Source organism: Macaca nemestrina, chromosome 16, assembly GCF_043159975.1.
Source record: "Macaca nemestrina isolate mMacNem1 chromosome 16, mMacNem.hap1, whole genome shotgun sequence".
Taxonomy (NCBI): Eukaryota; Metazoa; Chordata; class Mammalia; order Primates; family Cercopithecidae; genus Macaca; species Macaca nemestrina.
This window is the reverse complement of record NC_092140.1, coordinates 97,214,512-97,226,719: the sequence shown is the minus strand read 5'-3', so window position 1 is coordinate 97,226,719 and position 12,208 is coordinate 97,214,512. Positions and strand designations below refer to the sequence as shown.

Sequence of the window (12,208 nt, the reverse complement as noted above, 5' to 3'; positions counted from 1 at the left end):
ACTATAGTGAAGCCTATTTCCCTTGCATTGTGAATTCACTAATGTCACTCCACAGAAGGCATAGCCTTGGGCATGTACACAGTCACACTGACAATGTTTTACCAGGGCTGTCTTTCCCTGATCTGTGTTACATTGTCTTCCTCCCTTCGGTATCACATTCAGCTGTCAGGTTCCACTAATTACTGACTGATTGCTCCATAATTTTCTACAGTGTCCTGGGGCACACATTATTCCATAGTCTGATCCAGTTAAATTCAAGCTCCTTTTCAAGGGTAGTTTTTAAAGCCACTCTTTGAGGTTAGTTCTGACCCCTGGATAGCTCTTTTCAGTTATTTCCTTGGCTCTCTCTAATAAACTACCTTGTCTACAGTTTATTATTTTGCTTCATGGAGCTACCAGCCTCCTCCTAATTGCTTACCATAAAAAGTCTTTATTGTTTTTGAGATTGCTGTTAGGCCTGAACTTCCCCCACAGTTTGTTCCAAATAAAGTTAATTCCTTTGCAGAGGACTCTGGAGATTTCTGTTCCTATTGCCTACCTCTATGCTTGCGCAGAATCTCTCAGGCACCATTCTGAAGCTGGGGTTGGGGACAGTGGACTGCTTCTCTTGGATTGACACTCCTGGTTTATAAGTGAGGTGCAAGGTAGAGGCAGTAGCTTCTAGTCTTCTCCCTTTTTCTCTCTAGTGTTGAACTTCTAGGGAAATGGTGATTGGGGCCCCAGTATTGTTTGGCCTGCTGTGCCTGGGGTAGTACCTCTGTCTTATATGTTTGGGCCAAGTGAAGGAAGGTTCCCTGACATTTTGACCACTCTCTCATGTAATTCAGCGTCTACAACATGGAGCTGGGGGTGGGGTTGGAGTGAGAAATGGTGGTGGCCTGCCCATCCCAGGGAGATACTATAGTCCTTGACTCTAGGAGAGGAAACCCATCCTTTTGGCCACACCCATCCAGAGTAGAGCTTTCATTATATTGTGATGATAGTAGGGGAGGAAGAGAGTGGATTGTGGTTCAAGTGCCACTGACTGTCACTGTTCTTACTGGATTTAGTAGAGTTTCTTATACAAATGTTTGTTTATGTGCTACATGTTCATAGAACAATTTCTGGAAACTGTAAATGGTGGTTGTTATTTTAAATGTTATTTTACCCGTTATGTTTGTTTCACTGGGAAGCATGTCCATGGAAAACCTCATGTCACCATTCTGAAAGTTGTCTTTTTTATGTGCCACCTCAGCTTTCCTGTAATATTTATAGCTCTCATTTGTGTATTGAAGGCTTATTATGCACTTGTAACATTTGTATTTCTGTCAAAGTCTATATTCTTGAATAGTCCAAGTACACTAAATACTTGGAAACATATATTCCTCTGACATGCTAAATGTCCTTGTCCGTTCCCACTGCTATAACAAAGTACCATAGACAGGGTAGTGTATAAAAACAGGAATGTATATCCCACAGTTCTTATGGCTGAAAGTCTGAGATCAGGGTTGCAGACCACCATCTTCTCATTATATCTTCACATGGTGGAAACAGAAGGAGCTAGCTCTCCAGCTTCTTTCATATGGGCACTTGGGCACTAATCCCATCCACAAGGGCTCCATTCTTATAACCTAATTATCTCCTAAAGGCCTCACCTCTAAATACCATCACATTGGAAGTTAGGATTTAAACCTGTGATTTTGGGGATGGCGGGAGACAGACATTCAGTCCATAACACTGGACTAGTTTGAGAAATAGTAAGGACTATATATTTTTATAAATATGTCCCTCTTACGAGAAACTAAGATTAAATTAAGATACATTCAGTCAGAACAGCTGAATGCAGTTATCTCATAGGGTGAGTTGGCATATTCTGTTGAAGTTTTCAAAGATCCAGGGACCGCCTGAATCAGAATCACTGAGGTGATTGTTTAAAGAGCAGACTTTTGAGCTCTACTCCAGACTAACTCTCATGCAGAGACTAGTAGAGATATTTGACTTATACTGTGGGCTAAATTTATGTGGTACAATCTTGGCTAACGTAAACTTCAAATAAATATTTATCAAATACATTGTGGAAACCATTGTGCTAGGAGCTGGTGATATAAAAAGAATAAGACTTGGTTCTGCAAAGCCTGAAGGCATGTATGATATTCATGAGATTAATCTGCTGGAAGGAAAGACCATTATAGAGTAACTCAGTGTATGATACAGGTACCATTAAATTTACAAAAATTGTATTCACAGAGAGTTGGGGGCAGAGTATACTTTGCAAGTCATCTAAACACACACACACACACACAAGCATGTGCACGCATGCGTGCGCATGCACACACACACACACACACAAACACACAGCCCATATGTGTCTTTATTAAAATAAAGATCTGGACTATGGGAAAGGGAAACCTGGAAAACAATTTAGAGACTGGTTTCCTGTGTACTTGGGATCCTGTGCTGCTTGTCCTCCCCCTCACTGTGTGTTCCACTGCTGCTTTTCTACTGATGAAATCAGTAATAATGGAATATAAGTAAGTGTCGAATAAGATAAATTTCGTTTTGAACATATTCAGTGACTTGTCTTATGTAATGATTTAACAAACTTAGTTTTCATTCTTGACTAAGTATTAAATGTTTACTGCATGCCTAGGTACTCTTAAAAATTCTGAGTTTAACTTTTCTTCCAAAATATAGTTTGTTTTTCAGAAAAATTATTTTGTTCATATTCTCTTCATTTGATTTTGCATAATTATTGATTAACTAGGTTAGAAAGGTTATAGATGACTTAAAATAGTATCAAAATGTAATGGATTTAGAGCATACTTATTGTTGAAATTACATCTGCTGTTTAGCAACTCTTTTCCTGTTCTACAGACATCATCCAAAATCAATTTGGCGTAAATTCACTGTGGACATGGTATCTGATATATAGGGATATTTTCACTGTTCTGGGGACCTGAACTAAAAGTATTCAAAATAATGTGCGAACAACAATGTGGAGTCATTAAACGCGGCATAAATTGCTGATACAAATGGGCCGTTACCACTTGCTAGTGTGTTGTTTCTTCTTTTTCATAGTTGGGGTTTTGTTTTTTGTTTTTGTGCTTGTCCCAAGCACTAGGACAGGCCTGAGTCGGGAAGATTTGCAGCCCCAGCTCCTTGCTTTTTTTTCCTTTTGCGCTCACTCGGTTCCTCCCCATCCTAGTCCTGATTCAGGCATCAGGAACCCACAGCTGTGCAGCTTCTGCCTTTATCTGGACACACGGCTCTCCATAGCCTCACTTTTGGGGGAGCTGCTGGCAGAGGAAGAGGTCCTTTTCTATGTGCCATTTCGACCCAGTGTATCATCTATTGCCGTTCTCCGTCTTCCCACACATAGATGCTTTCTAATATGTGGTTTCTTCATGGATTTATAGACATGGAATTTTTTTTTCAAATGGGTCATTTAATCTAAATCCTTGTTTACTCTGAAACCTGGTAAATATTTCACTGGATAATGAAGAGTTGACTGGCATAAGAATGCTACTGAATGATCAGTATATAGGCACTCATGGTAAATAGCCCTGCTGGTGACAGTTGTTAAAGGAATCAGTGAGGACAGTTATACAGCACTACAGCACATGAGGAAGCTTGGGCCTTTTAGATTTCCTATTAAGGAGCATGTGTATATTGACAATATTCTGATTCTCTCTGATGCTGAGAGCCTTCTCGTAGTGTTGTTGTAATCATCGCAGTTGCTATTGCGGGAGCCTGGCTCAGACTTAGAGTATGGGGATGCTGAGATGCTAGATTTATAACTTGATGCCTTATTATTTCAAAACAAGCTGACTTTGCACATATCTGGGAACTAATTCTGAAGTCTGGACTGACATAACAGATAGTGGGAAAAGGAGAAAAGAAATCTAACATCAGTTTGAGCACATATCAAGTTCTTGTGGTATAAGCAGTCATATTTATACTAGATTTGCAAAGTTAGTGTTATTATTCCCAATCTTTACATGAAAGGAAACTGTGGCTCTAAGTGTTAGGACAAGGGCTTGAGATTACACAGCTCGTCATTGGGACAGCTGATATTCCAGCCTGGCTTGTTCCACAGTCTACACTGTCTCCTCCTCATTCCTGCAGCCAACAGATGGTTAGATGATTCTTTGTACATGTTTTTCATAAGACTTATTACAAACTGCTTAAAATTACTAGTGAACATTCACCACAGTGGTTCTTTGCCCACTGTATGTCAAAATTTAAGGCGTATCTCAATTTCACAAATCTGGGGTAACTTGCAACAATAACTATTCACTTTCACTCATTGTCTTAAGCACTTGATACCTTTTCTTATGGCCTTAAGATAGAGTTATTTGTCTTCCTCAATTCATCTGCCTAAGTAGATGGTAAACTTGTCCAGGCCGGGGCTGCACCACCTCCTCTCCGAGTTCTCTGAGGCACCTGACCCACAATATAAGGGGCCTTTCTCTTCCAAGGTCCATTTTAGATGTGTTGAATCAAACCTTGCAAGATTAATTTTAGTCTGTTTATGATAGAGCTGGGTTTGAATTCACAATCTGTGGAATTCTTTAACTCATTATGAACTGAGAATAATTTTTGTATTTTATTTGGGTTCATTTTAGCAGATTTAAAGAAAGCTTCCAGTTCAAATGCTGCAAAATCCAGTCTCCTGAAATCTGGTCTCCGTCCTCCTGGATACTCACGTCTCCCAGCAGCCAAGCTGGCGGCGTTTGGCTTTGTTCGGAGCTCCAGCGTCTCCTCAGTCTCCAGCACCCAGTCCGGGGACAGTGCACAGCCAGAGCAGGGCCGGCCGGCCACCCGTAAGTGGGATGGGGCAGGGTGGGGTACCTGCACTGAATTAAAACCAGTGCGCCTGTGTAACTGTGTGTCATTTTCTTTGCATGATTGTTTAAGAATTCCGATCACCTCCCTTAGCTTCCCATTGTTGTGTTATTCATCTACTGAAGAAAAATAGCCCATTTACACCATCAGTTATGGGGAATTAGTGTGCCGGGAAAAAAAGATTGTAACCTCCTCTTATGATATAGAAAATGACTTATCCAGAGACAGATTCCAGCAGCCCTTTGCTTTGCAGATTCTAGGTAAGAAATCACAGAAAGATCCAAGAAAGGTATTACTACATTGTGCTGTCATGAAACATACTAGATATTTAATATTAGTTGAAAGAATCATTTAGTTACCTGTGATTACCAGTAATGCCTTCACACTGCCAGAGCACTTGACTGGATTTCTGAAAGTTAAATAAATAATGTTAAAAGTAGCAAAACACTGCCAAGCTTCTTTAAGTCCATGCCCAGGAAGGTCCCCATTAGCCGAGATGATGCTGTTGGAGGCCCGTTTCCTGAGACTGGTACTGTAGACTGCATTTTAAAGTTTGAATTAATAACCTGCAGAGCACGTTACAATAGCTGCTGTCCCTGAGGAAGATCTGGAGGTTTCCCATTCAACTGTGCCTTTGATGACCAAACCCCATCTCAGTCTCCACTTCAAAGTCAATTTTATTGGATGGGAAACCATGACATCTAAGATGTTTTCAAGACCTTGCCAGAGGCCCAGGAAAGTCTTAGAGGTTTCCATGTAGAGAGTTGTTTTGAAGGAGTTGTAGAAGTTGAATCAAACTGGAATAGTATGAAAGAGAGAGAGAGCGATCAATTGATTTATTATTTTGTCAGTTTCTTGTCCAAGCTTGTTTATTCTCTGTTCTTTCTTGAGTTTACAGAGATGATGTGTGGAACATTTGCATAGTTCTAAATTTTGGTCTACTACCTAGTTATTTCTAAAAGTAATACATTACATTTCCCTTTGTCTTGATGTGTTTGTAAGCAGTTTCTAAGGGTATTTTCTGAAGGTGCTGTAGCTCAGGCCTGCTTTCACACAGGATACATTTAAGGAATATCACTGTAATTAGTGATTACATCATTACACAGTAAGTGGTCTCAAAATCTGAAACATGAATGTAATAAAAAACTGTTTGCAAATGCGTAATTCATGTTTTTAGAAATGCATGTGCATAGTAGCAGTCTGATGATTTTAAAATACAGGAGCAACTATTTATCATGATTTTTATTAATAAAATACCCGATGACATGTTTCTCTTTTAGAGAAAGTAGTATGAAGGAAAAACTTATCATATGATATATATCTTTCAAACAAAGGAGTTAGATTTTGATGTCTTAAAAAAAATTCACCTCAAGGGGAGATGAGCCATGTCCACATAACAGCAGCTTTTGCTGACCGAGAGCTGACAGGTGTGGACAGAATAATTGCAGGTGTGCTTAGGGCATTTCTTCTCACCTCTGCTTCAAAGGATACTAGAGAGGGACCCCTGAACACCCAGGGGATAAGAGCTGTATGTGCTAGAGAAAATAACTCCCAGTTTAAAGACTTCATATTAAAAGTGACATTTTTATATGAATGTCTATCCAGAATTGTTTTCTATTTTAAGAGACATATGTTAGAATCGATTTTTAATTATCAGCTACCTACTATGTATGTAATTTTTACTTCACCAATAAATCACAGAAAAACCTCCCATGAATTTGAATTGTCTTAAGTACTACTAAATCATCATACCTATACTTGTTATTAGGTGTAATGTCAAGAAACATTTTGTTTCTATGCTTTAGTGAAGAGATGGTGCTTTGATGACAGGGAATAAACAAAATATGAAGCTCTTGAGAGAGCTGAAAGTCCTTAGATCAACTTCTCACATGGTATATATCTATCCAACAAAGCTTTCTTCTCCAAGCTTGTTCATTCTCTGTTCTTTCTTGTGTTTGCAGAGATGATGTGTGGAAAGCTTTGCTGGTTCAGCTCATGGAAACAGCCAATGTGGTATCAGAATTGGTCCCTTTTTTTCTTCTTGGAAAGCTGGTCTTTTTGCAGACACTATTTTCACATAGGATTCATTAAAGGAATACTGCTGTAATTAGGGATTATGTCATGCAGAGTAGATGTTTCAAAATCTGAAACACGAGCATGGTGAGGATCTATAGTCACACATTGCTTAATGATGGGGATATGTTCTGAGAAATATGTTGTTAGGCAGTGTCCTAATGGTGCAAACATCATAGAACGTTCTTCCACAAACCTAGATGAGATAGCCTACTATACACCTAGGTGATATGGTATAGCCTTGGCCCCTAGGCTACAAACCTGGAGAGCATTTACTGTACTAAATACTGTAGGCAATTATAACACATTAGCGAGTATTGGTGTATGTAACAACATCTAAACATAGAAAAAGGACAGTAAAACTATGGTTTAAAAACTAAAAATCATGGTGTTCCTGTATAGGGCACTTAAGCATGAATGAAGCTTGCAGGAGTGGAAGGTGCTCTGGGTGAGTCAGAGAAGGAGTGGTGAGTGAATATGAAGGTCTAGGACATCATCATACACCTTTATATGATAAACCAGGGCTATCCTGGAGGCCTGGTTTATACCAGCAACACCACAGACATGAGTAATGTGCTATGCTGTGACATTACAATGGCTAAGACACCACTAGGCAATAGGAACTTTTCAGCTTATTTATAATCTTACAGGACTACTGTCGTGTATGTGTTCTGTTGTTGACTGAAGCATCGTTATGTGGTGCGTATGGTATTTGCAAATGTGTAATTCGTATTTGTAGGTGCTTGTGCATATTAACAGTCTAAACAATGTCCACACTGACTGTGGCATGCTATACTGGGACACTTTTAAGTGACTCATTGTGAATTCATGAGTGTTTCCTAGGCTAGCCTGGCTCTCCTGGGACTCTTCCTTGCTGTTTCCCTGGGTCCTGAGGGGCAAGTGATGATGAATGTGGAAATCGGAGCCCCATGCATCCCCCTGGACATGAGATGGCAGGGCCATTTGGGGTCTCAGCTGTTCCATATGGAGTCCCCATCTACCCTGGGCTCAGGCTTCAGGCCATTAGCCCAACCCCACTGAGCAGAGGCTTTCTAAGTCCGGTGCCCGTCTATGTCTTTTTACCTTTTCCACAAGGTTCTGGCAGACGAGACAGGCACAGGGAAATGAATTACGTGCATAGGTCCTCAGAACTTGAAGGTGTCTTGCCATCCAGTTTACCACCCATTTTATAGCTGAGCAAACAGATCAGGTTGACCTGCCCTGGGTCCTGGGCTGGTGTTCTTCCTACTCTGTTTCCTTCTGAAAGCTGCCATATACAGGGAAGATATGTGCATGCTTTGAATATATTTTCTTTCTTTTAGTAAAGCAAATCATAGAGTCAGAGCTGGCTTGAGAGGCCCCTCAGGCTTCCCAGGTTGTCAGCCAGCCCCTGCGGGACGCTCAAGTGCGAGAGAGGGTTCCGCTCTACGCAGAAGCCACCTCTGAGGCTCTCATTGGGAAGCGCTCGCTACGAGTTCAGGTTGTCTCCTTGTAATCTTCAGCGAGTAGCCACAGTTCCTGTGGACTCACACAGCACCTGCATGTGTATCGTGCCCCCAGGAGAGCCCCAGGATAGCATGCCCTTCATTCCCTTACCAATTCGTCATGTGAACATTATGAGGTTGGCCCATTTTGAGCCTCGAATAAAACTACAAATTAAATTAGTGACCCATAGCTTTTCAAAAACATATTTACATTGAAGGAGGGAATGTAATTTTCTACCTTAGAACTTAAGCATAAGCTTAACATCATAGGTCTGACCCAAGGTGTGGCTCCTTAGTTCTTTTATAATGTCCAGAGATGAAAAAAAATCCCAAATATAGTTTAGGTGATAGAAACTTATTGATAAAAATAATGACTGTGCTGTAGAATTTAGAGTTGGAAACATACTATTGCCTCATGTATACAGGTTGTGCATCCCAAATCAGAAAATCTGAAATTCAAAATGCTTCAAAATTATTTTGAATGTTGACACAATGCCCAAGGGAAATAGTCATTGGAACATTTTGGATTTTGGATTTTGGGGTTTGAGATGCTCAACTGGTATAATAAAAATATTCCAAGATCTGAAAAATCCCAAAATTCAAAACAATTCTGGTTCCAGGAATTTTGGATAAGGGGTACTCAACCTGTACTTGGTTATCACATTAATCAGTAATTAGGGATAGACTTGATTTTCCCAGTGGGTAGGCAGATGTGACTTAAAGTCAAAACCTTTGGGAACATGTGCGGAGGGAAAATAGGGTGACATAGGTTTCATAAATTAATCATTAATGAAAATAGATCGTATCACCCAAGGATAGAATAATTTATGTGGAAAATCCTATGTCATCATGTATTCTGAATAGCACTTCATTTACTGGGTGCCCAAGAAACAGAAAATATCTATCAGAGAAGTACATGGAGAATGTGATATTTGCAGCTTTCCTTTACCATTTCTCTTCCTCTCTTTTCAAATACTGCCATACTGCTGTGTGTTCTCCATGGCATAACCTAAGAACAGAAATTATGGGGCAAAGAATTTGAAAAAACAAGTAAAAAATAAAAATTAGAAGTTTTTCTCCTTTTTTTTTTTTTCTTCTGCCGTACAGAAGTATTCAGATGATAGGGAAGTAGAGCTACAGCTGGGGAGGTGGGCAGAGAGGCTGACGTTCGCATAAATAATCCTGGCAAAGGATGTATGTTTTCAGAGCCTGCAAAGTGGCATGAAGTGGAGGGTTAATTTCTGATGAGGATGTCAGGTCGTTTCTCAGAAGGGATCATAAGCCAGACCGCCTTTTGGAAGGTGGAATGAACTCTAGGAGATCTTTGGTAGGGGAGCGGTGCTGTTGGAGCATTCAGAAAACTTCCTGAATCTGAGAAGCTGCCATTCCCAGTGTAGCCTGCCACTTCATCGTGGCGCTGTTTGTCTCCTGGGTGCTGAGCCCACATGTTTGAGCTCCCCAAGATTTATTCTCACAATGTGTCTGTTCAGGTCTCTCTAATCTTCACCTTGTCATCTGATCTACAGTTTCAGCCCTTAGCAGTTTGGACACAGTGCTCATGTCTATATCTCTAGCTCTGATGTCCCTCTAGAACTACTCACCTGCATTTCAAATGAGCCATCAAGTATCTCTAACTGGGTATCAACTCACCGCAAACTGGACACTTTTTCAGAAAACAAATTCATTTTTTAGTACAACCCAAAACCTTCTCTGGAAGTTGCTCTGTCTTTTAATGATATCTGTGATCTCCTGGCAACCCAGACTGGGAATTTCAAAATCAGCATTATGTCATGCCTGCTTTTTTGGGGGGGGCGGGGTGGGGAGGAGACAGAGTCTTGCTCTGTTGCCTGGAGTGCAGTGGCACGATCTTGTCTCACTGCAGCCTCTGCCTCCCGGGTTAAGCAGTTCTCTGCCTCAGTCTCCCGAGTATTTGGGATTACAGGCGTATGCCACCACACCCAGCTAATTTTTGTATTTTTAGTAGAGACAGGGTTTCACCATCTTGGCCAGGCTGGTCTTGAACTCCTGACCTCGTGATCCACCCACCTCGGGCTCCCAAAGTGCTGGGATTGCAGGTGTGAGCCACTGCACTTGGCCATGTCATGCCTGCTTTTTGCCGTATTTTCTGCTCACTCATCATTTCTGGTAAATTCTTTTTCTCTGGCACTTACCCCATCCTCATTCTTCTCTCTCCTCATCTGTGTTAAAACTGTGGTAGTGCTCACCTGAGCTATTCCTGGCATACCTTGGCTTTCTAATCCACAAAGTACATGGTCCTTGGTAATTTTCCCTTTGACCCTGTTTCGATTGCTGCATGGTGCCCCTATGCCTGCTTCACCTGTCAGACTTCAGGTCCTCCATGACCTGGCCCTCCTACCTTTCCTGCGTACCATCCTGACATATACTCCCAACTAGCGAAATGTGAGTAACAAAAATGTGTTGCTCACGTTTTTTAATGAGGGCTTTGTGCTTTCCTGCCTTTTGGTTTTGATTTAAACCATTCATCTCTGGAATACACCTCCCCCAGCTTTCTATCCCTACCCCCACCACCTGCCATCTCTCTCTGCAGATTCTATCACTTTTAGATACATTTCAATTTTTACTTCCTCTAAAAATCCCTCAATGTGATTTTTTTGTTCCTGGAAACCCCTAGGGCTCTTGACTTGTATCACTTTTATTACCTACTAGCTCTTGTAGTTATTTGTTTTTATGTCCTCTCTCCCCTACAGACTATAAGCTCTTAGCAGGTAGGGGCTATGCCTCTTAATAATTTTAGTATCTCTCACACTAAAGGACACTGTCCTTTACAATAGTAGAATTTTAAGGGAAGTTCTCTCCCAATAGAAACTTTTTCTCTTATGTAAGGGCATGGAAAAAGAGATTTTTGACTTAAGTATCTTTGAGAGTATTTTGTATTGGGAACATATTTTTACTTTATTCTTGGATTTTGATAGTTGATGAAGCTCATAATTATAGCTCTCACAGTTTTTGAGGACCTCTAAAATGTCATTTTTATTGACTGTGGTATACATAGAGATAATTTACGTAAGTCAAAGAGTAGAAAACTCTTTGAACTCTAAATATATTCAGAGATAAACATCATACAGACTGACTTAGTAGTCTCACAAGTGTCCAGTAACCTTTATATCTCCTTGCATATACTTGTTTTTAAATAATTGGGCTAAAACCCTACTTTTGAGGCTATTCCTGAGAGAATTTCAGAATTTCCAAACTTAGATGTCTTGATTTGACGAGGTTAGATATTCTCATTAGTCAATTCTCGGCCTTTTGGCTAAGATCAAGTATAGATATTCTCATTAAATTCTAGAGTTTTATTTCTTGTTTTAATATTTAAAATAAGTACATGTTCTTTTAATTATTGAATAGGATTTGGGTTCTGGCGATAATAATCTGAAGTGGAAAATTGCTAGCCTTTTGGAAGTCTAATCAATGAAAATGAGGGTTAATATGAAAGCTTTTTGCAATGTTAACTTTAGGGTGTACACTGATGAATACTATAAAACACATTTACATACATAACACATTTGATTTTCTACGTCTGACATGCCTTTTAAATAAGATCAGGGTTGACAAGAAATGTTATTAATAACTCTTACGGAAACAGCCATTAACCCATCTCATGTTCATCGGCAAAGAGAGAGTCATTTTTTATTCATGGAAAAAGCAGCCGAAGGTGGCTTGTGAGGTCAGACTTCAGAGAAGCCATTGCCTGTTTGATATTACTCTTATCAAACTGTTCATTCTCTTCAGAAACACTCAGACAATGATTTCCACCCAGAGATAGGATTAGATTGCAAGCATGTTTT

The 12,208-nt window shown here is 40.2% G+C and overlaps 1 protein-coding gene across 14 annotated transcripts in view; it reads left to right on the top strand.

The window, feature by feature from the left end:
• LOC105490184 (microtubule associated scaffold protein 2) overlaps positions 1-12,208 on the top strand; it is a 626,066-nt gene that overhangs the window by 277,828 nt on the left and 336,030 nt on the right. For 13 of the 14 annotated variants that reach the window (XM_071081499.1, XM_071081501.1, XM_011755571.3 and 10 more), the window contains one exon: positions 4,605-4,802. In XM_071081499.1, coding sequence (XP_070937600.1) covers positions 4,605-4,802 — 198 coding nt within the window. The remainder of the gene's footprint in view (positions 1-4,604; positions 4,803-12,208) is intronic. The other variant, XM_071081504.1, reaches the window with a different exon arrangement.